General features: G+C 40.0%; 1 protein-coding gene across 1 annotated transcript in view; it reads left to right on the top strand.

Moving 5' to 3' along the window:
- The window catches only part of Cubn (cubilin), a 202,139-nt gene that overhangs the window by 61,715 nt on the left and 117,660 nt on the right, over positions 1–22,764 (top strand). Inside the window, 1 exon segment of the mRNA XM_051205896.1 lies at positions 16,780–16,930. Coding sequence (XP_051061853.1) covers positions 16,780–16,930 — 151 coding nt within the window.

Here is a 22,764-nt window from a genome sequence, read left to right on the forward strand (position 1 = left end):
TATGTAGAAATAGTATTCCCACATTAGAAAGGTATATATACTAGTTTTCATCAGAAAATATGGTGCACTACACGGCAGATTTACAGGCAAGATGTTCGAATGGCATTTGTTGTCGTTTGGCTTTTAGGTTTCAGAACAGGGTCTCCTGTTGTAGGTCAGGTGGCCTTGAGAGCCTATTTCTGCTGCCTCCACCAATGAAATGAGGGTATTGTAGGTACAAATAATGGCTGGTGTGTCAATGATTTCAAGATCCGCTTAACTTCCCCTCAAGGCTGATGCCTCTGGGATCTCAGGAACTACCTTGTTTCAATTATGCAACTGGAGTATTACTTTTCCCCACATATGAGATTTTACTCATGATTTAAATTGCAAGTTTCACAAGTTAGAACTCTTGTCCTATTCTGAACTTATGACTTCTTGAAGTGCAACCTGTTTGATATTAACTTTAAGTCCTTACTTTACATTGAGACTTCATACAAATTTAAGAAACTAAGATTAAACTGTCACAACCATATTTCAGCTATAGTATAATGATAGTTACTAATTAATGAGAAAGAGCTGAATTCCACACTAATATTTTGCAAATTCCTAAACACTTAGTCCAGTCCTACAGCTTTGAGCATCAACCACAGCATGCAACAGAAGTCAGATGTTGGATGTGTAACAAACAGTATGCTGAGTGGGCACCATTGTAATCTGAGTTGGGACAGTGCAGACAGCTAAGGAGAAGAGGAAGTGAAAAGACTAGTCTTTAATTGGGAGGAAGCATAGGGAGTAAATGAAATGAACATTTCCAGGAACTACACCCACTTCTTTGGACTTGTCTGAGGGTACAATGGTAACAAAACATCTCATCAAGTAATTTTTAGAGGTGTTTGAAAACTCAATTAAGAATACTTGTTTCAACAGCTACAAAACAGCTCATTAGAGGCCCCTTGTGATGGTGTACCTGTCACGTTCCAGACCCGTCATTTCTCTTGTACAGCGTTGGTGGTAAAAGTGCAGAAAGACAGAATGAGAAACAGAAGTTCAGAAAAGCCTTCCAAAGAATGATACTATTGCCAGAGGAAAGAGCTTTTTTTTCCATTGCTATAAGCCAAAGGGCAAGACCAGAGCCATAGCTGCAGAGGCTGGTCTATGATGGAAAATGTAAAAAACCCAACCATTTAAGGGAAAAAAAGCCACAAGAAGAAAAATCTCTAGCTTGCATTATTTTAATAAATTCTAGTTAAAGGTTTTTTTCTTTTTTTTTTCTTCAAGTGACTTAGTCAATTCTCCCAATGAGTGACAATTACTGGGCCCAGAAATTAGTTATTTTGAAGTAATAAAACTGAAACTATAAAGAGACTGAATTGGGTCCAGCCCAAACCTCACTGGGAAAGGAACCTACCCTTTATTGTTTTTCCTCTGACCAAAACAAAACACATGGCTTAGAAATGAAACCTCAGTGGGAGTGCAGGGCTTTTGTTTAGGGAAGCTGGACACTGGCCATGCAACTATATGAAGTCAATCTCAGGATTCAGGCTGTGTCTCACAAGGTAATTTCATTTTTGTCCTGGGTCTCCATTTAGAAGACATTCCCAACAGGCGACTGAAGATACAAGGAGAAACCGATTGGGGAGAAATCAGCACACTGATATATAAATGCCCCTGGCAAGGGTTAAAGGTGTTGGGTCAATGGGGGGTTAGAGGAGTCAATGGTGAGAAAATCAGTGTGATTGAACAGGGCTGTGTTGTAGATTAGCAGGAGGCAGATGGCCATGAGGAGACATAATGTGCAGAAATGGAGGGACTGGGTTCTTTGCCTCAAACCAGCATAGGAGGCCAGGACCTCTTTTGTGTAACCCTTTCACACATTTCCTTAACTGGTCCTCATGTGGAAAACTTCCATGGGAGTCCCTCTCTACTTGATCTTTTGCATGCTGGAGTATCCTAAATGTGGCTCCAGAACTGGATAGAACCCCCACTTACCCGGGCAGAGATGTCTTCCCTGGGAGGATGTTATCTGGTTAAAATGTTCCCAGGAGTATAGGCAGAAGTTACATGAGGTTTGTTACCACCCAAGTTATATCATGACATGTAATCTCCCAGCTGCTTCTTGGGTGAATTGTTATAGCTGGTAAGTTTTGTGGTTAATAAGTTTCATTCACCTAAGCCAACAAAGTTTTAAAAAGTCACAAAGGGCATTGCTCCTAATAAGTTATGTTTGAATGTCTGGGAATTTCTTCACATCATGATCCCCCTAAACCCATATCCATTATTCTTTAGAACATTATTCATTATCCATTACTTAAGGGCATATAACTGCTTTAGAAATGATAAAGAATTGGAAGAAATGAGGAAAGGGGAAAATAATCAGAATATATTATATGAAAAGAAATTATTTTCAATTAAAAAATAATTGATAAAAATGTCACACAGGGTGGCACCTGTTTCAAATACTCTCATACACTGGTTTTAGTTTAAATATATCTGGTGTTGAATATTTGGGGGCTATCACTATTTAAAACCCAGGTTATAATAATAGCTACTATTTACTAAGCATATATTATAGCTGGGTAACACAGGAAGCGTTCCCATTTTACATGTAAGAAGAGTTCTACAGATGTGAGTTTTCCATAGTAACTAAGTAATAAGAGGCAGGTATGCTGAACACCAGGCACTGTGCCTTGGGCCAGTGCCATTGACTGCAACACTTCTTCACAAATCATACATGCTCTTCCCTAACTTTCTGTTACCATCACAGAAATCATGAGGAAATGCCCATGAGTCCCTCACATCTACTGTTCTGACACTGTTGTCAAAAGGGATAGATGCTGTTTACCATGTCTTTTTCACAGAAATGGTCTTTTATTATAATAGTAATAACTTATTTGTATATGCTAAAATTACTTGCAATGTCTAATTTAGAATATCAGATGAAATTCCTGTCAACCTAATTCATTTGTGAGGTGTCAGAACAAAATTTTTCTATATTTTGCAAACTGAAGGACATTTTCTATAGAACTTGGGTTATTCTTCTAACATTTATTTTTCTGCATAATAGTCATGACAGGTGTATCTCACTCACAGTAAGGCAGGTGAAAGGACTAGTAATGTTTGCTGTGGGGTTGCAGATGTGAGCGGCATAGGCCACACAGGAGAGCCCAAGAGTCCCAGAAAGGCCCAAGAGTGAACTCTCTGCCCTCTTTCCTTTTGTGAAGCTCTGTTGCTGCTCAATGGGTGTTCCCACTTTCCTTCAAAAGTTCCACAGAGTTTCTACACCCTTGTCCTTGCAGCTTCAACATAAACACTGAAGTCATGACTGTGCACAGTGTACTAATGGCAAACACTTCTAATCAGTGGCTCAGCATTTAACACTTAGCAGCAAAGGTGTGGGTTTCAACTTGCATACACAAGGGCAACTCTCAAAGTGGTGTGAGCAGCACTCCTCACATGTGTCTCTAAGCAATGGCAAACATTCTGAGCAGGGTCATCATTCTGCTGTCACTCTAAGACACTTTACAACAACCAAGAATTCTTTCTATAATCAGTAAGTACTGCCATAAAATGTGCTACCTGCTGAGAGGGGAAGCTGATTGGTTGCTCTGAGGGCACCATTGAGGGAAGCAACCAAGCTTTTCTGAGGATCAGAGAAGGCAAACCCAAGGAAGAAGGGTACCTAGGTATCAGAAAGGTTTAGGACTGGCAAGGGAAAGAATATCTACAGATCCGAAGGTAGATCACAGGGGCCTGCAATGTGTCTGTGGAAAGGCCAAGCATTTCATTGTTTTTACAAACAGCAAGTCTCTCAAGGGCCAGATCATGGAAATAGCATATTCAATAGGCATTTTTAATATTATAATATTTTCTTTATGTGAGTATGTGTGTGGTTTGTATTTTGAGCCAGGGTTGTCCTTTAAGTCCTAATTCTCTTCTCTCAGCCTTCTAAGTGTTGGGATTACAGCTAAGTGCCACCATACTACTGTGGGATGGACATTTTTAAAAGATGACTCTAGCTATTTGAATAATATGGAGCTCCATTAGGGGGCTTGCTGTGGAAAATGAGAGTGATGGGGCCAAGTCTTGTATTGCTATGGAGAAAGAATGTTCAAATTGAGGAATTTTGCTCTAGAATTGTTTTCTTGACTGTTCTTCCTCCATACTCATGGAGAGAGCTTAACAACCATTCTTGGCTATTCCTAATCTTCTCAAGACATTTGAGGAAGATGTTTTCCACTCTTATTACAACATCCTTTCTTGCCTATTGACCCAGGGTGGGGCTGTTCAGCAGCTCCCACAATTCACTTGGGCTATCCTTAACTTCCATGTCCTTTTACTCCACATATTCAGCTCTGCTTAGGACTTTGGCTTCTCCTTCTTTCTTGGGCTTGGGATCTGTTTAAAGACAAAATTCCTTTATCCAGTTAGCTTTTCTTCATAGCCTCTCCAGTAAGGGAAGTGAAAGAAGATGCTTGTATTTGTGCATTGATGCTGACCACATGACTACATAACCGCTTCTATGCAGGACTCCAGAACAATTGCTCAGTATCCAGAAATTCTAGTTTCAAGATAAATAATAACCTTGTTTAGTTCTCCATGGAAATATTATTGGAAATAGTTCTTTCTTATGCTGTTGGAGAGCACATTACCAGAACGGAATCTGTTTAAGCAGGCATAATCAAATCAGTTTAAACTGCTGATTGCTGTGGGCTGCTAAGAAGGAAACAGTGTTCTTCAAATATCCCTTTGCCAGAAGTGGCGCCTGGTCATTGGACCCTATACAGTCCTGCTCGGCACTTTCCATGATAGTTCAGAAAGAAAATTCTAGAGCCAGTGAGCCTGGATTTAACCCTAAGCTTAGGGAAACTTGGGTGAGTTGTTCAGATTCTATGTGCTTCGTTTTCCTTGGTAAAATAGAACAATTAGAGTAAATGAGCTAAGAAGCATGGAGAATGAGAACAGCACACAACAAACAAATGCTGCCTGTTGTTACTGCCAGTAATGGAAATGCTGGTCCTGAGCCAGACACAGGGATCCATAGAACATCAATCCTGCAGGCTGAGGTAATTAACAGCACCTCTTCCGGTTCATCCTTTTCCTCGTGCAGCCACATTCATTAGTGCACGTTGGCACTTTTCACAAAGGACACATGGTAGGGCACAACAACCATATTCTAACCTATGTCTCTAACTGAAGCTCTGAGGAAATACAATGAAGAAAGGGAAGATTTCATTGACACACTAGGAGTTTTGGAAACTGTCATTACAGCTCTAAAAACTGTGTTGTTTTCTATAATCCCTTAACAGAGAATGAGGACTTTTGCTTATAACTTAACAATTTTTGTTTTTAGAAGGAAAATTTTGGTGAAGGAAACAATAATATTTTTCCTTGACTACTTAGTGAATTTCATGGTTCCACATTATTAAACCTGAACACATCTCAGCCTGCAGAACTCTACAGTACAGATGACAATACTGTCTTCGTTCCAGAGCTGCTAGGCATTTTAACCTAGAATAATGCCCAGCAGAGAACACATGCCCAGAAACAGTGCATTGTTCCTCTAGCATGAACCGAATCTCACAGAGTATCGTTTGCTGTCTGGAACCTTTTGTGTTAAGTAAATAGCTATAACTGAGACCTGAAGAGCTGTTTCAGTTACTAAAGTGCTTGTCACACAAGCATGAGGACATGAGTTCAGATTCCTCTATAGAAGCTTGGATGTGAGAACACACCTCACATCTCTGTAATCCTAGCCCTGCGGGATAGGAGTGAAGAAATAGGAGCATCCATGGATATGCCAGCCAACCTTTGTCTGAAAATATAGAGAGCAACTGAAGCACCCAGTGTTGGTCTCTGGCCTCAACATAGCAGCACACATGTGGACTGAGTGAGACCCACACGGTCATGAAAACACCCTCTACATGCAAACTTAATTACCCACCCTGCAGACAATAGTCTGCAAGACAGTGTTCCTAACTATGATTAACGGAGTTTGACACAGGAGTGTCCCCATGTGTGGAGACCAGGGCTCCCTCCCTCTGCCTCTCCAACCTTACAAAGGCCACACACACAGGGTTGCTCTGTATGAATCTGAGCAGCCTGGTAATTAAAACCTCACTTCCTGGTTAGAGCAAAGCAGAAAAGCAAAGGAGATTCTGTGTGAGCAGCAATGGGTCTGATTCTCTTTCATCTGCAGGGCTACTCCTTGCACACTTCCTGAGCAGATGAGTCACTTCCTAAAACTGTCCTTTAGGGGAAGTCTGCTTCTAGGACTTCAGCAGCCTGCTTGTGGCTCAGAGAAGTAGGCCACCTGTCACTCACAAGCAAGTGGAAGTAGCAGCTGTATGCCAGTCATTCAGTTTTCTCCTGACACCAGCTGTGAGAAGCCCGCACTCTGCTAGGATAATCTACATTCAGAACTTTTGAGAAGTGTAGCAAAGAAGGCCGCGCTCTCTTATGTCATAGAGCAATCCAAGGCACAACTTACACAAAATGTTGACTCCAAGTTGTCTGGGGGGAAAATGTGAGTTTTTTTAATTTTAAAAATTTAAGATACCTTTATTTTAATGTGATCCAAATTATACTTGGGTAGGGAATGGTGTCTGGTGGCATATACCTATAATCAAAGCACTCCAAAGGCTGAGGCAGGAGGATCAGTTTAAGGGCAGACTACTACATAAAACCCCTGTCTTTAGGGAAAGAGGGTGGGGGGAAAGCTGCTCTTTTCTGATGATCCTCATGATGAAGAATTTTCAAGTGACTAATGTGCTATACAGAGGCACCAGCCCTCAAAAGACAGCCTGCTCTTGGGTTCAAAAGAGCTACGGTTCCTGCTCTCTATCTCCTCTCAGATTTGAAGCAAGGGATACAGATGACTAAGAACCAAACCTGATAATTTCCTGAAATACCTTTGAGCCACTTAAAATTTCCCACAACAGTTCCCTCCTGATTTGTCCCTGCCTCTTTTTTTTTTCCCCCACACTCAGGCCAAAGGCAGAAAAGCATAGAGACTGCTACCAGGCTTGCAGGCACACTGCATCGGTAAGACCATATTTGTAGGTACCCTGCACTGGTAGGACCATGTTCGCAGGCACACTGTACCTGTACCGGTGGTAGACCCACATTTGCAGTCACAAGGCTGAATTTCAAATATTATAAATATCAGTTGTGGATTTTGGTTTATTTTTAAAATTAGTAAGATCTCCAATTAGAGCATTATAGGTATTATAATACATATATACAATATATATTAGTTTTTTTAGTTGGCATGTAGAATAATCACTGCATTGTCATAACCATTTTAGCCTACCTGGCAGGACCCCCTCCATAGTTCCCCCCTGTGTTTTCTTTTCTCATGTTAAGAACATGTAATGGCATTTTAATTTCAGTTCTTATTTAACAACCTTCCTCTTTCTGCTGTGGCAACTTGGAGGAAAAGGCAGGTACACACACTTCAGGTCTCTAAGGCTCAGGGCACTATGATTTCATGTGTTTCTATCAACTGAACTTTTCTCTGTCCCAGAGTCCATCTGCAGCAGATGCAGAGACTTTTAGAAGACACAATAATATAATTTTAGAGCGTTTAGTGTTTCACTATGGCAAGGCACTTGGCAGGAGGAAGGCTGTAGCTTATGGAATTAACCATTTATATAGTCACAGGAGAGTATTCTTGGTTTTCAAAGCCTTTCCTTTTGCCCTGGGGAAGGAATTAGGCATTCACTGCTTCATCAGTTGCTATAAAAAACAGTATTTATGAAGATCTTTAGCTTCTAGACTACTAATTGTTAATGAAGAATTACAATAATTAATAATGAAAAGTTTGTTACCATGAAAAAGGAAATAATCATGACAGATATAGTTTGAAGATAATGTTGGAACAGATTGTTTTCCATACAACTTTTTAGTACAACAATGCTGATGTTTGAGCCTGAGTGCAGAAAAGAGATATGAAAATCGCAGAATATTTTTAGTGGGCCAGATGAGTGTGGAATTCTAGCACAGGGAAAACATTACCAAGATGTAATTACATTATGATGTCAATAGTTCCCCAAAATAATGCATTAAAAATAAATTCATCTAATCAAAAAAGAACACACAGTCAGTCATTGCAGGAGATTGAGAAAACATAGAAAAACCTAGAGGAAACAAAAAATTAAGTTGTACCATTACTAATAATAAGAGTATTTCCTGTTCTCTTTTTATGTTTATTTTATTTTTATATTTATAGATAATCTCATGCATTCTACCTTGTTATGACAATTTTCTATGGGACATATCTATTATATTTGTTTTTTTATACAATCTCATTCCATTACCACAGTGCAGCCTGCCATGGGACATTTACTGTCCTTCCAATTTTCACTCTTCTAAACAATTCTGAGATAAATATCTACATAGTTAAAAGTTAGCCTAAACCTATGATTATACACTGATTAAATAAAAAAAATGAAAGAAAAGAAAACAGAAAAAAATAAGCAAGCAAAAAAACATAGCAAAAAAACCAAAATCAACCTTTTTGGCTTCTTATGTGATTCACAGAAAGCAGGATTTAAAACTCTAAATGCAGTAAGAGTAGATAGAGACCAGGCAGCCCTCAGACAGGCCACTAAGCCATCTGGACTTCAGATAAACCTCTAATTCAAAGTGGTACAAAATAACTCGGAATGTGGTGTTCTGCTGGCCTCTTCCTCACATGCAAAGCCTGGCGTTATGAGTAATCATTGACTTTAGATGAGTATTTCACATTTCCTGCCCCACCCGGACAGCACATGGCAGCATGGCTTTTCCTATAGTGAGGAGATGTGTGTGAGCCTCAGACAACAGTGTACTGTGAGTGAGTAGCTGCTTGTCAGGAGAGGTACCAAGCCTCCAAAGAGCCACAGTGGCACAGTCTTGTGTGTATCCTGCACTATCAGCCCTCTTCAACATTTATCTAATTTACCTTCTGCAGCCCAATGATATATTCCAGACTCACCCTGTGTTTTTCCCATTCCTGATAACAACTTTGTATCTGACCCTGTGATTTTCTTTTGTCAGAATTACAGAAGCATATCAAAACCCTTACAATATAAAACAACCTATAAAGATCCCATGCTTACTGAGATAATGTGTGTAAAATTTAACAACATCCATTGGGATTACTCTTGTGCTTTAGATGTGGGATGTAGCTCCCAGGTGGTGTACTTTCCCAGCCTGTACAACACCTTGGGTTCATCTTCAGCACTGGAAAAATAATGAGTCAATACCATAGGCATTGTACAGGATTTTGTTTTTGTTGTTGTTGTTATTTGTTTGTTTGGTGGGGGATGGGTGAACAGGTGTCTCCAGAATTTAGCAGCTCCAGCCCTCTAGTGTTCCAAGACCAGCAGGAGCTGCAGAGTAGATAGGAGAAAGGTCACTAAAAAAGGAAAAGCATTATTTTGCTTCAGCATGCCTAGCCCCTTCTCACCTCATCATGCTAGCCTCAGCAACTTCTGATGTCCTATTTCTTATAGGGCCATCCTCTGCTATGATGGACCACATTTCTTCCCACTCCTGTGCACACACACTTTACTTCCTTCACCACACATAGAATGATTTGCACTTCACTCTACACCCAGGAATGTCAGGGATGGCTGCAGTGGCCACTCAAGCCGTGGTTGCCACAGTAACACGATGCAAGAAAGGACAATTCATTTCCAGGCTTGATTAATTTCTTCCCTGTTTTATTAGCCAGTGACCATTCTAAGTGCTACACATGAGTCAGCTTCAGCTGTCTAGACTCATATTTCATTTTGCTAAGCTACTTTTGGGTGGTTTCTTTAGGAAAAAAAAAAACTAATTTGGTTCCCTTTATGTCTGATCAAAAGTTGAAGAACATTTCAAGCATACTCAACATGTCAGGCCTTGTCATTTGTCACAAAGCTGTAAGAACCATGTGATACCAAACTTACACATTCATAAAGGAAGTTTAGATTCAAGAAGTTAAGTAATTTCCTCAAGACTGTGTGCTATACAAAGTTTCTATCGCTAGACTATGCCTGACTCTGACCACGTCGACTATGGGTGTCCTGAAAAGGAAGTGACTTGACTGCTTCCATCAATTACACTTGACTTCAAAGGCCCATGTAAGAACTCCTTCTCAGGAGTTTAATCAACTTCCTTGCATTGACTAGAGTCTCTCTTTAGACAGAGAAAGGGGAATCTCTGCTTGCACCTGAATTCTTCACACCAGATAAATTATTTCAGTTACATGTTCAGATTTGAAGGCATTTTCACTGGAAGTTTCAAGATTTATATATAATAGGATGGAACTAAATTTTTCCAAGTTTACTCCAATTTTCATGGTATCATACAAGAAAGGCTTACTTTTCGTTATTTGTCTTGAAATTAATCTCCTGCAGTAGAGAAAAGTGAGGTTTACTTTTAAACACTCTTAAAGACAATGAGAAAACAATACTTTTAATTGTGGTTGTGGTTCAGTGGTACAGTATGTGCCTAGCATTGGTAAGATGCTGGATTTGAGCTTTAGGATCATTTGGGGGGGGGGAGTAAAAAGGAAAGGAAAAATACACAAAGAATGAATTCTGTGTTAACCTGAAGTAGAGAGGGTTGCTTCAATGGTCTCATTCCCATTCTAAAAGATTTAGGAAAATGTCTATCTATTGATCTACTCATATGTGGTGGGTATGTAACTACCGTTTTCATTCATTATAGTCACAACTTTTCAAAGTTACCAAAGAGCATCATAAAATAAGGCAGTCTGGAAGACCAAGAATCATGAAAAACATGTTTGTGAGAGTTCTTGGAGTTAGTGAAGGGAGGGGGGGCGCTGCTGTGGTCAGAGCATGTTGCACAAGGCTCTGCTCACTTAGAACCCTATTTTCAGTGATTCTAAAAGTGCCCACAAAGCCAGGGAAGTTTTTTTGTTGTTGTTGATTGGTTGGTTAGGTTTTTTGTTTGTTTGTTTGTTTTTTGTTTTGTTTTAAGATAGGATCTATCTATGTAGCCCTGGTCTTCCTGGAACTCACTATGTAGACATGGCTGGTCTCAGACTCATAGAGCTCCACCTACCTCTGCCTTCCAAGTACTGGTGTTAAAGGTGTGTGCCACCATGCCTGAAAGCAGTGTCCTTTAATCTCCAGGGCCAGTGAGATAGTTCAGCAACTGAAGGCACCTGTCTCTAAAAGTGTAGCAACTTGAGTTTGATTCCTAGGTATCATGGTTGAAGGGGAAGATTGATTCCTCAACCTCATCCTCTGACCTCCAGAAGTACATCAACAAACATGATCCCATACAAACGTCAAACACACATATACACATGCAATAAAGCAAATTAAAAAAAAAAACTATCTTAAGTGGGTCAGTGAGATGGGTCAGTAGGTAAGAGGCACTTGCTGTGAATATCTGATGAGCTGACTTCAATCCCCAGAAACTAAGTGATGGAAAGAGAAAATAGATTTCTGAAAGTTTTTCTTTAGCCGCCACATGCATGATGTTTCACTTGCATACCTACACTCATGCACACATATCATACACAAACACAAAATAGTAAACAAATAATAAAATTTTAAGAAGCCCTAGTCTCACAATAATTGAACTATCTCTGTCATATGTTAACATGCTATATATGTCTTGAATTCTTTATCATCTGCTTTTGTGACCCTTAATATTGGGAGGGTCTCATGGATCATTTCATATTTGAAGTCTGAACTTGGTAATGGTCTCTGTGTTTGCCCCAGATTTTCAACCACAGAGAGGAAGTAACCCAGTAGCCCAGCATGCTGGGAAATGTAGCCTGGCCAAGTAATTCCCTCTTCTCTGTGTGTCTGGAGAAGTGTAGAGATTTTTGTTGTTGTTGGAGTGGAGGTGAGGGAAACTTGAACCAAAGACATTATACATGAATTGTATTCCTAAAAGAAAAACTGAAAATATTGACCACAGAAAACCTTATGATACACAATCTCACATTTGAAAAGTGTTTGATGGCCAAAGTTACAAAGTAAGAATCATTTCAAGAATTTTTTTAAAAGAGTCTTTTAGTGATACAAATTAGAACTCATATTCAAGGTGAGGAAATCTCACCCTCAGTTTTTAGTTTCCTACTTAGAACTTCTTGGTGGTTCTGTGGAATAGACCTCAGGCTCGCTGAAAGCAGAAGAAATCATTGGTTTTTACCAGGCCCAAAACAGCAAGTTTTCTGGTGGTAGTTATGAGTCACAGCTGGAATGTCCTGTGGTTAACATTCTGTACTGAAAACAGAATCAAGAGCAGCAAGACACCAACTGGTTTCCATGGTGACTGGTATTTGTGTACTTTGAAAAATGACTGTTACTTTTTGTGTGGTGAGTTTACTCAGGAATAAATTGTGGAGGTGACATTAGCCATCTGTGTGAATATAAACAAAAAATCTGATTTAATTAAATATAAATGTTAAAAGGACATAAGACTGAGGGAATGGGGTGCCCCCCCAGTAAAGAATTGTTGTGCACTAATTAATTCATTAATTTATCTGACATTTTATTTAAGCATTTTCAAATCTGTCCACTTGATGTTTATTGTAATGTATCATTCCATTCTTCCCAGATGATGAAGACACTTAGTTATCATTCATCAGAGTTGCCAAAAACCCATCCTCCTTGGCCACCTGCCCTGCCCAGTCCCATGCACAATGCACTACTTTAAGACCACTGGCTTCTTGCATTTAGGGGATCTTCTTTGGTGAAGAAATCCCATTAAACAGAAGAAAAATTTCCCGCTACATCATGTAAAAGGACACAGCTCTTAACCCTGTTAAGCAATGGAGGAAAACAATGCTTTATACTGAATTATAGTGTATAATGACCTTGTATGGATCCTTGTATGTTCCTCGGGTTGCTGCTATCCAGTGCTTACTATAATCCACCATGTTGAGGGTTCTTATGGTTATAAAGGAGTTTACCTTAAGTTTTGCAAGTTAAAGATGAAGTAATTGCAGCTTTCGTCATTACACCACAACCCAAAGTTAGAATCTCTTGGGTTTAGAGACTCTAAGTGAAAAACTTGTTTATTATGTCAGTATTTGGAGACAGTGTATTTTTGTATTCAGTTTCAAAGCAGACTTCATGCAATAAAATTAATGAAAACTCTCAAATTGAGAGAAATATTCTGCAATGAGACAGTGACTCAGGAGCACTCCCAGGGCAGTACTCCCGGTACAGCCTGGCTTTCTCTTGCCCCTACCTCCAGTTTGCAGAAGGGGACAGAGCCCAAGACTTGAAATGAAGGGCTTTTGCTTTTATTTCTTCTTTTCTGATTTTTTGTTGCATTTACTTTCTTTCTTTCTCTCTTTCTCCCTCCCTCCCTCCCTCCTCCTTCTTCCTTCCTTCCTCCCTCCCTCCTTTCTCTCTCTTTCTCTTTCTTTCTTCCTCCCTCCCTCCTCCTTCTTCCTTCCTTCCTTCCTCCCTCCTTTCTCTCTTTCTCTTTCTTTCTCCCTCCCTCCTTCTTCCTTCCTTCCTTCCTTCCTTCCTTCCTTCCTTCCTTTCTTTCTTTCTTTCTTTCTTTCTTATCTTTTTCTTTCTTTCACTCTCCATCCTTTGTCTGGTTCTTGTCAATATGTAGTATTCTCAGAGTTTGTACTACTAAAGAAAACACCATGTCCAAAAGCAACTTGGGGAGGAAGGGGTCATTTCAACTTGCAGCTCCACATCACAGTCCATCACTGAGGGAAGTCAGAGCAGGAACCTGGAGGCAGGAACTGGAAGCAGGGGCCATGAAGGAACACTGCTTACTGACTTTCTCTTCTTGGCTTGCTCAGCCTGCTTTCTTAGAGCACCCAGGACCACCAGCCCAGGGATTGCACCATCCATTGTCAGCTGCCCCCTCCCACATTATTAATCAAGAAAATGCTCCCTCCTTAGGCTTACCAAGAAGCCAGTCTGGTGAGGATGTTTCTCAAGTGAGGGTCTATCCTCCCAAATGACTAGACTGTCAAGTTTACATAAAAGTACCCAGTACATGTAGTATACTAGAAACCTGATAGATTATGTTTTTAAAGTAAGAGTATTTATTAACAAAAAGAGAGGTAAAATAATAAACCTGAGAAATGAGTATTATCTTATTTGTTTACTTAAAACACATGGATTTAGTACCAAGTGGTGAATGGCATATTGGATTCTGCTTCCCATTTAAAATCTTTGCAGACCTTCCTCACATCTCACAAGCATGATGAACAATTGGTTGAGAATTTGATGAGATGGACCAACATTCAGAAATCATTATTTGTTATGACCCTGAATAGGATGACGCCTAGGTCCCCACTCCGCAAAATAACTTCAAAGTGATCCTTTTACTGCACAAAATTATTAGACTGATACAATTTACAATTGTATGATTCAAATTCTTATCTAACGATACAGAGGTAGTAGTACAAATTAAGTCCTTAAAGTAAATGCACTGGTGGCAGAAACCAGAGTGTCCATTCACTGGATTTGTACTGGAATCCACCCTCACAATGTTCTGCCTTTAACAGAGGGAAAAGAAATCCAGGAGTGGCCTGCTCCCTAAGGAAACTCATAGTCAGTAGGGGCAAGAGATTCTGTGCCCATCACTAACAAGGGAAGGGTAAGAGGTGATACCATGCTCTGCACTGGGAAGGGAGGGGATGTGACTGCCTGCCTAGAAGAAGGACAAGCCAAGAGCTAAGGTTTTACTAGACATGGTGGCTCAACGCTATAAACCCACTTCATGAGAACCAGAGGCAGGTGAATTGCTACAAGTTTAAGCCTTGTTAGGTTACATGGTAAATTTTCAGCCTTTCAGGGCTATAGAGGGAGTCCCTGTCTTAAAACAAACTAAAATAAAAACCCAAGGTTCATTCAAAGGTGAAAAAGATTCACATGTAATTATTGAAATTAGGAAAGGTGCCCACTGAAGTACTTTGTAAAATGTGGATGTAAGGTTTTCATGTCTGAGTCAATGTGTTTAAAGCACATATATCACATTTTATTTAATGAAAGTAACTTCATCAGTTTGAAAGCCATTGAGTTCATATTAGCCATGTACTCATAGAGGCACCAAAAGTGCAGCCACTAAAAACTGGTACCCAGGGAAGGCTGAGGATAAAGCTCGGTGACAGAGTGCTTATTGGCACATGAGACAGGCCAATCTCCAATGGGAAAATATCCTGGAAAGAAGACTAATCAGAGGCCAGACTCAGCAGTCTTTAATCCCAACACTTGGGAAGCAGAGGCAGGTGGATTTGAGTTCAAGACCAGCGTGGTCTACAGAGTGAGTTCCAGGACAGTCAGAACTATATGGAGAGACTCTCAAAAACAACAACAAAGAGTAATCAGGGAACTTCATTTTGCAGATATGTTCCATTTTGTAATCACAGGCAGCTCTTTCTAAGGGTAACCAGAACAAAGTGATTAATTTGGATTCCTGGAGATGAAGAGGAAATATAATGGTTTGCCACAAGGAGGTCACATTTTGAGGATGGCATTTGTTTTCCTAAGTGGAAAGAGAAAAATGGGTTTCTCATTCTTTTAAGTAAGGTATCTATCTATCCATCCATCCATCCATCCATCCATCTATCTATCTATCTATCTATCTATCTATCTATCTATCTATCTCTATATAGTGATATGTTTATTAAATGAGACATCAAGAAGGCTGTAGAAATATGTCCATGGAATGATGAGCAATGACCTGAGCAGAAAACTCCATGTAATGAAATGTAAATGGTCATTAGACATATGTGCAGAGGGAATCCAAAAGGCTTTAGTCTTGTTGTAGTCAGCCTAACAAAAATGGCAATAATTGCAGAAGCAGTTTTTCATTCTTAGCATTTCCAATTTTATGTTTTAATACGTTTGTGTGTGTGTGCTTCTTAGGCAGTTATTTTCCTTTTTTTTTTTTTTTTAATTCTGATTCATTTGTTTTATAGTTGGCCTGTTTTCTAAACAGAGAAAGAGCTTAGAGTTGGATGGGTGTGGAAGTGGGGAGGATAAGGGAGGAAAGGGAGGAAAGGGAGGAGGGGAAACATCAATCAGAATATATTGTATGAAGACATTGTTTTAAAGTAAAATAATTGGAATATTTAGAAAATAAAAAAGAATTAAAAATAATAGCTGTCAAATTTAGCCAACTTCCATAGAAGAAACATGTTTATAAAGTGCTGGTGTGATTTTTAGTTTGATACAAACTTTCTGCTAAGAAATTTAATAATATTACAAAACACCAAAAAGTATACTTTTGGAATCTTTATTGGAAGTTTTAACAGAAACCTTTAAAGTATCAGATATTTATATTAACAAAAATCAGAAGCCATTTTCAATGAATGGGAGAATTGCAATGAAGATATCATTGACATTTTTTGTTGCTGGTGAAAGAAAGCTCTCACTTGGTGCTGGCAATATAGTTTAGTTTGTATAGGGCTTGCCTGGAATACACAAAGCCCTGGGTTTGATCCCAACACAGCATCAACCTTGGTCCTGCACACCTGTCATCCCAAACTTGGAGGGATAGAGTCAGGAGAACCAGAAGTTCATTGTTAGCTACATAGCTAATTCAGGGTCAGCCTATTTCCCTATTCTGGATTTTAATTTGGATTCAGCAGATTAATAGAAAACCAAAATTAGTAGTTTAATTTTCACATTTATTGGGTTTAGTAATCTAATCCTTCTCTCAAACACTGTCTAGGCAATTAATCTTTAAATCTTATAATAGCCCATGAGAGCAGATTTGCCTTTAACTTTTGAACTAGTCCTTCTCCTTGAAAACAAAGAAACAAAAACATGTGCAGTGTTTTTACTTTGTGAAATTTTTCTTTGGTTTCAGCTCTATGATGGACCACAAAAGATAGGACGCTACTGTGGAGAAGATATCCCCCCATCAGGGGCCACCACAGGCTCCAAGCTTCATGTACTGTTCTATACAGATGGTCTTATATCACCTCATGAAGGATTTAAGATGCAGTGGTTCATTCATGGTAAGTCGTATGTTGGTCTCGGTTGTTGTAGTGACTCTTATTTGGTCAAAAACTGTTTCCTTATCTATTCTATCCTTGGGTACAGTAGCATCAACAAATAATGAAAGCAGAGAGAAGTCCCAGTCCCTACTTCAAATGACTGGAAAGATTTACATGACCCCACCTGGATGGCATTGCCCTACATGTGGAATTGGGGTGGGGGATTGGAGGGGAGAATGGTCAGGTTCATGTGAGGGGGGAGAGAGGATAGAGGGAGGGAGGGAAGGAGAGGGAACTGGGATTGACATGTAAAATATTAAATTAAATTAAAAAAATAATGAAAGCAAAGTAGTAGCAAGAGCTAGGCTTAAGATAACTTATTGAGATAGTTGTGGAATATGGGGAGTTAAATTTTGATAGGGTTCTGAGAAGAAATGGTTGAAATGATTAAAGCAGAAGTAACTCGGACAACTAACTGCTTGAGCAGGTAGTATAATAATCTGCCTTAGAACAGACACATTACAAAGTGGCATGGAAGTCTCTCAGGTTCAATAGATAAGAAAGTGACTTAAGGCTCACCTTGACATTTGTCAGAGAAAGAATGATCAGGATAATGTAAAGAATGAGAGTCAGAATGGTCAACAAAGGGGGAAAGAAGGGCTGGAATGAGGGAAACAGCAGAAAATTTGAGTTGGATGCAAGAGTCCAGGCTCATGCCTTGTATCTGCTAAATGGAGTAGGGACACACTGAAGCCCACTTACAAATGAGTGGTTGAAGAAGCAGGCAGAGACAATTATTTCTCTAAAAGTCAGTATTAACAAGAGAGATGAGTCTTCAAAATTGATCTCCTGTGGGCCAATGTACAGGTGGATGGTCCCAGAGCAATGGTTTCAAACCATGCTTTCTGGTAACAGTGCAAGGAACTTTACAAAAATGCAAATTCTTAGTCCCTATGCAAGTAGGCCCAGAATAGTATCTTAGTTGAGCTCCCTGGTGATTAAGATTTAAAAGCTATTTATCTAGGATAATCCAACTTCCAAAGAGCATAAGAGCAGTAATTCTCAACCATTTAACCACAGTGCTAGGATTCATGGTGAACTTCAGTAAATCAAAGAGACATAGTGTTGCAATGCTGCACCAGAAGTCTAGCAGATGCCTAAACTGTAATCCTCCTATTAAAATCAGTGGAAAGGCCCCGTGAAACGTCTCACTTGGTAAAGTGCTTGTCTCACAAATATGAGAATGTAGTTAAATCCCTGAACCCAAGCCAAGCACAATAGCTTTCTCTTATAATCCCAGTGATGAAAAGATAGGAGGTGAGGATGAGCAGACCCTTGGAGCTCACTAACCAGCTGGCCTAGCCTTCTTGGAAGAGTTCTAGATCAATGAGAGACCTTGTGGGAAATTTCTAAGGACCAGTTCTTACTATTGTACTCAGACTTCTACCTGGTTGTGTATGTAGTATGCATCCCTGTCATGAGCATGCATAAGTAAATGTACACAGAAACAAATAGATACAAAGAGGAAGAGGGGGAGAAGTGGGGGGGGAGACAGCGGAAGAAAGGGAAGAGAAAAAGAGGAGAGAGAGTGAGGGAAGGAGAAGGAGATAAAGGAGGAGAAAGGAAGGGAGGAAGAAAGAGAAAGAGGGAGGAAGAGAGAGGAAGGGAGGGAGAGAGAGAAAGAGGAAGAAAGGGAGAGAGATGAAGGGAGAGAGAGTTGCAGGCAATGCTTTTGCTAACTGTTCTCTTTATTCAAGAGGCTGCTCACCCTCCCCTCTAGGCTCTAGCCACTCTGGCTAGAAGCCACCCTAAGTGTATGATGGGATGGTCGTTACTGGCTACACCCAGCTTACTCTGTCATTGGTTTCTTTTAGCCAGCATGCCAAGTCCTCTGCTGAAAGTTCTAACATTTTGTTGAGCCAAGATTTTTCTTTCACTTCTATTTGGAATCTGTCTTCTTTTAAGAGAGTCAAAGACACCCTCTGTCTATTCTCTTTTCCTGTTTATTATTGCAAAATTTTCCCCCATTTGATGAAAATTTGCTAAACTCAGAGTTAGTTATGCAACAGTATGTTACTAGTTAGGACTAAAAATGAAAAAAAAAAAAAAAACTCTGTATTGCCCTCTGTATATAAATGGGATTTGACAATAATCTTCTGGAAGGAAATCATCAACAGTTTAAATCAATACAAAATTAATTAATGTCACATGTTATCATCATACCATACTTGTTTTTCTTATGTCCTGTATCTGAACCATGTAACTTGACATGGCTTGAGAGGAGGAGTCAACAGAGTAAGTCAGGCAGAAGGTCTTCACTGAAAGTGGTACCCTGATTATCTATTAGATAAAACCTGAAGACAAACATACAAACATTCTGGGGAATGTTTTCATACCAGATACCATGCTATGACTCGGGATACAGATCTATGTGCACACACTGAAACTGTTCAATTCCCACAGCCATTGCAAGTAAGGGAATGCCTTAAGCCTGCAAATGAATATGCACAATTAAATCTGGCAAGGGCTGAGGGAATACACAGAAGGAGACTGGGTGCTTTTAGAACAGGCAGGCAGGCAGGCAGGCAGGCAGGCAGGCAGGCAGGCAGGCAGGCAGACAAGTCTTCTATGGAATTGCATCCTCTGAACTAAATCCTGAAAAATAAGCAGGTGCTTTCTGGCAAAATAAGGAAGAGAAAGGAATGACCCAGTGATATCCTTATATATATGCAGGGGGAGCAAGATGGCACTAACAAGTCATAGGTGTTTAGGTCAAGGTCAAAGGAAGAAGCACTAGAGGAGGCTAGAAAGCTGAGCAGTGGCTACCACAAGCTGGTCCCATAAGGCACAAACTCAAACCATAGAGGCCAGTGTTTTCCAACATGACAATTTTTTATTCTTCATAAAAACAGGTCTTGGGTAAGACCCCCAAGGATGGAGAAGCATGACAAATTGTGGAACTTAAAATACAGGATACAATACAAAATGCAAACTGAACATAGTCACTATCACTAAACAACAGGGGCATGTTTCAAGCACTGCAGTGCTAGTTCATTTCATCATAGTGAACATCTCAGTGTTCACACACTGAAAAATGTTACAAGGTCACCTGGTGACATAATCTGTGGAACTATCCAGGTTTGTGCTGCCCATCCTTGTCTGAAATTCACCCTGCAGCATGTGACTCTCAGTCTTCACATGCAATACAGATGCTCTTATATATGTTTGTGTGTGCACAAATGCATATAACACATCAGTAGACAAAAATCAAAGACAAATGTCTGCATTGTCCTTCTGGGCTTGTGCTCAGTCAGCAGAGGTATCAAGATCCCTAGCCTGGTCTGGCCCTAAGTATCTCTTCCTCACCTGGCCAGATGTGTGATGTTAAAGCTCTTTCCTCTTTCCATTAGAATCAAATCACAGGAAGTCCTTTCCCCACTGGCTGGCTCCATTCCAGACTATGCTATAAGAGAGCTCAGCAAAGCTTGCAGATTACAACATTGACAATGACATCATTTCCTGAACACTGTGGCTCAGGAACCCTACACACTCCATTCATTTTGCTCAGTAATAAATAAATCCGTTTACCCAGTATGCCTTTTTTTCAACAGCACAAAACTTCTGTTTACTTTAAGAAAATGGATCTACAAGCGGGCTTTCTCTGTGGGTGCATTTTGAAAGTGGCTCTGTGGTTGCATGATAAAGCCCACACTGCAGTCCCTTTTATGCAGATCTTCAAAGAGAATCCCACCCTAAAAATAAAGAAATGGCCATGGCCGCCCTGCCAGGCTAATCAGTTCACAGAATTTAACATTGACAGCATTGTTCAGAAGCTGAATTCTATCCTGGGAGCCCGGGTCTGGGCTGCTGAAGGTGTATAGAACTTTCCATAAGTTGTATGAATAGGAGGTCCCAGCCAGCTGCACACACCCCTCCGCTCTTCCCCTGCCACTCTGGAGGCCTCCCCTCACTTGGCAGAGGACTACAGAATACAAACAAGGTCAAGGAGCTTTCTGAACAGAGAGTGACATTTGCAAAGGCAGCAGGCACTTCATTTATGGAGCCAGCAGGGGAAAGAGCTAAGAGCCATGTGAGCAGGAGGTGATGTCATCCTGAACTTCCACAATGGAAAGTGTGGCTTTTTCTTTGGGGAGATAGATGACATCATCCTCTCAGATGGGGGCCACTCCATTCTATTCTCTTTTTAGTTGCTAATGAGATTTCTGGGACCCAAGAGTTTTCAGAAATTGGTTTGGGGGAACATTTTAAATCATTTTTTCAAGGCCCTCCATGAGTGGTTAGATTTGAAAGATAGTGCCTCATTGGTTAACTGGACTTCTCAAAGTAACTTTTAAAATGCTAGCCAGGAACCTCCATAAAGTAAGCCATGATTCTTTTCAACCCGCATTCCAACTCTTGATAATAGCTTATGGCAATTGTTGGTCTTTCAGGGGAGTTCCTTCTAACTTAACACTTTTACTTGTTTTTGTAACTTGGAATTGTGAGCTGGTCTTCTGGGGGCACTCAAGTTTTAACTGTATGATTCTGTTATTTTTTTTTTTTCTTGCAAACATGGATGCTGGGTGTTCCGTTTCTTAGAGTAAATTAGCTGGGCTCTGTGGGTAGTTGCAGAGGGATGGCACACAGCATATATGATCCCTGTTTTAAAAAGAAAACAGTCTTATTCTTAGAATATACAGATAACAGCATCCTAACATAGCACAGGCACATGCAGTACACAGAAGATAGGATATCTTGGTATTAAATGCCTCAGGTGAAAAATTAGAAAATATCTTAAAAGGCTCCATGGGGGCCAATAATGAACAGAAAGTTGGGAAACACTAAGTAAAGCATATGATAGAAATTAAGATAGGACTGGATATCCAACTGATAAAAGACAAGTACAAAAATGCACAATTTTTGCTGCCACCAGAGAAAGAACATAGTTAGATTTGTTTTTGTTTTGTTTCCTATTGCTAGGGATGAATTTCAAGGCTTTCAACATGCTAGGCAACAATCTGTTGCTTCACTCAGTGCAACCCTAATCACCAGAAATGGATTGTATTTTGGGCACTAAGTCAAAAATGTAGTGAGTTCACTGATGTACATTTTGAAATAATAATAAAGGTAGGTGGGATTTCACAGGTACACAGAGACAATGGATTGAATTAAGAGCACTAATTTCTCTTCTAGAGCACCTGGGTTCAATTATCAACATCCATATGGCAGCTCACAACAATATGTAACTGCAGGTTCAGTGGGTCCAGTGCCCTCTGACCTCTGTAGCTGTCAGGCACATACATGGTACACAGACATACCTGCAGGCAAAACACCCATACACATAGAAATACAACCTAAAACTAAAAAAATATAGATAAGAAGACACAGAAATGCACACAAAGAGACAGAGATGGAGGGTCAAGGACAGCTACTGATCTACTGAGTCCTTAACAAAGAAGCAAAGAAGCGGGGGGTGGGGGGGGTGACACAGCCCGCAATGACATAGCTAGCACTGTAATAAATGCTAGTGCAGAAGCACCTGCCACATTCTCTTTCCCTGATATGTCATCCTTCAAAGCTATAGCCTGGAAATCATATTGACATTTTCATGTTTGAGCATTGTTTGGGGACCTGTTAAATTATTTCATGATTGCTCTTTAGCATCTGTCTTGAGCCTATTTTGTTCATGGTGTTTGCAATGAAAGTGGTTTTATGAATTGTGGTCAGCAAAGACCCCAATCAACAAAACTGGCCTTGTGCATCACCCACTCTGAGAGAGCCCTTCCTTTCAGTTGATGATGGAATTACCTTCATGGTGTCACTTCCTGCTAAGCTGTGACAAATTTAACATCACA

The sequence above is a fragment of the Phodopus roborovskii genome, unplaced genomic scaffold, assembly GCF_943737965.1.
Source record: "Phodopus roborovskii unplaced genomic scaffold, PHOROB, whole genome shotgun sequence".
Taxonomy (NCBI): Eukaryota; Metazoa; Chordata; class Mammalia; order Rodentia; family Cricetidae; genus Phodopus; species Phodopus roborovskii.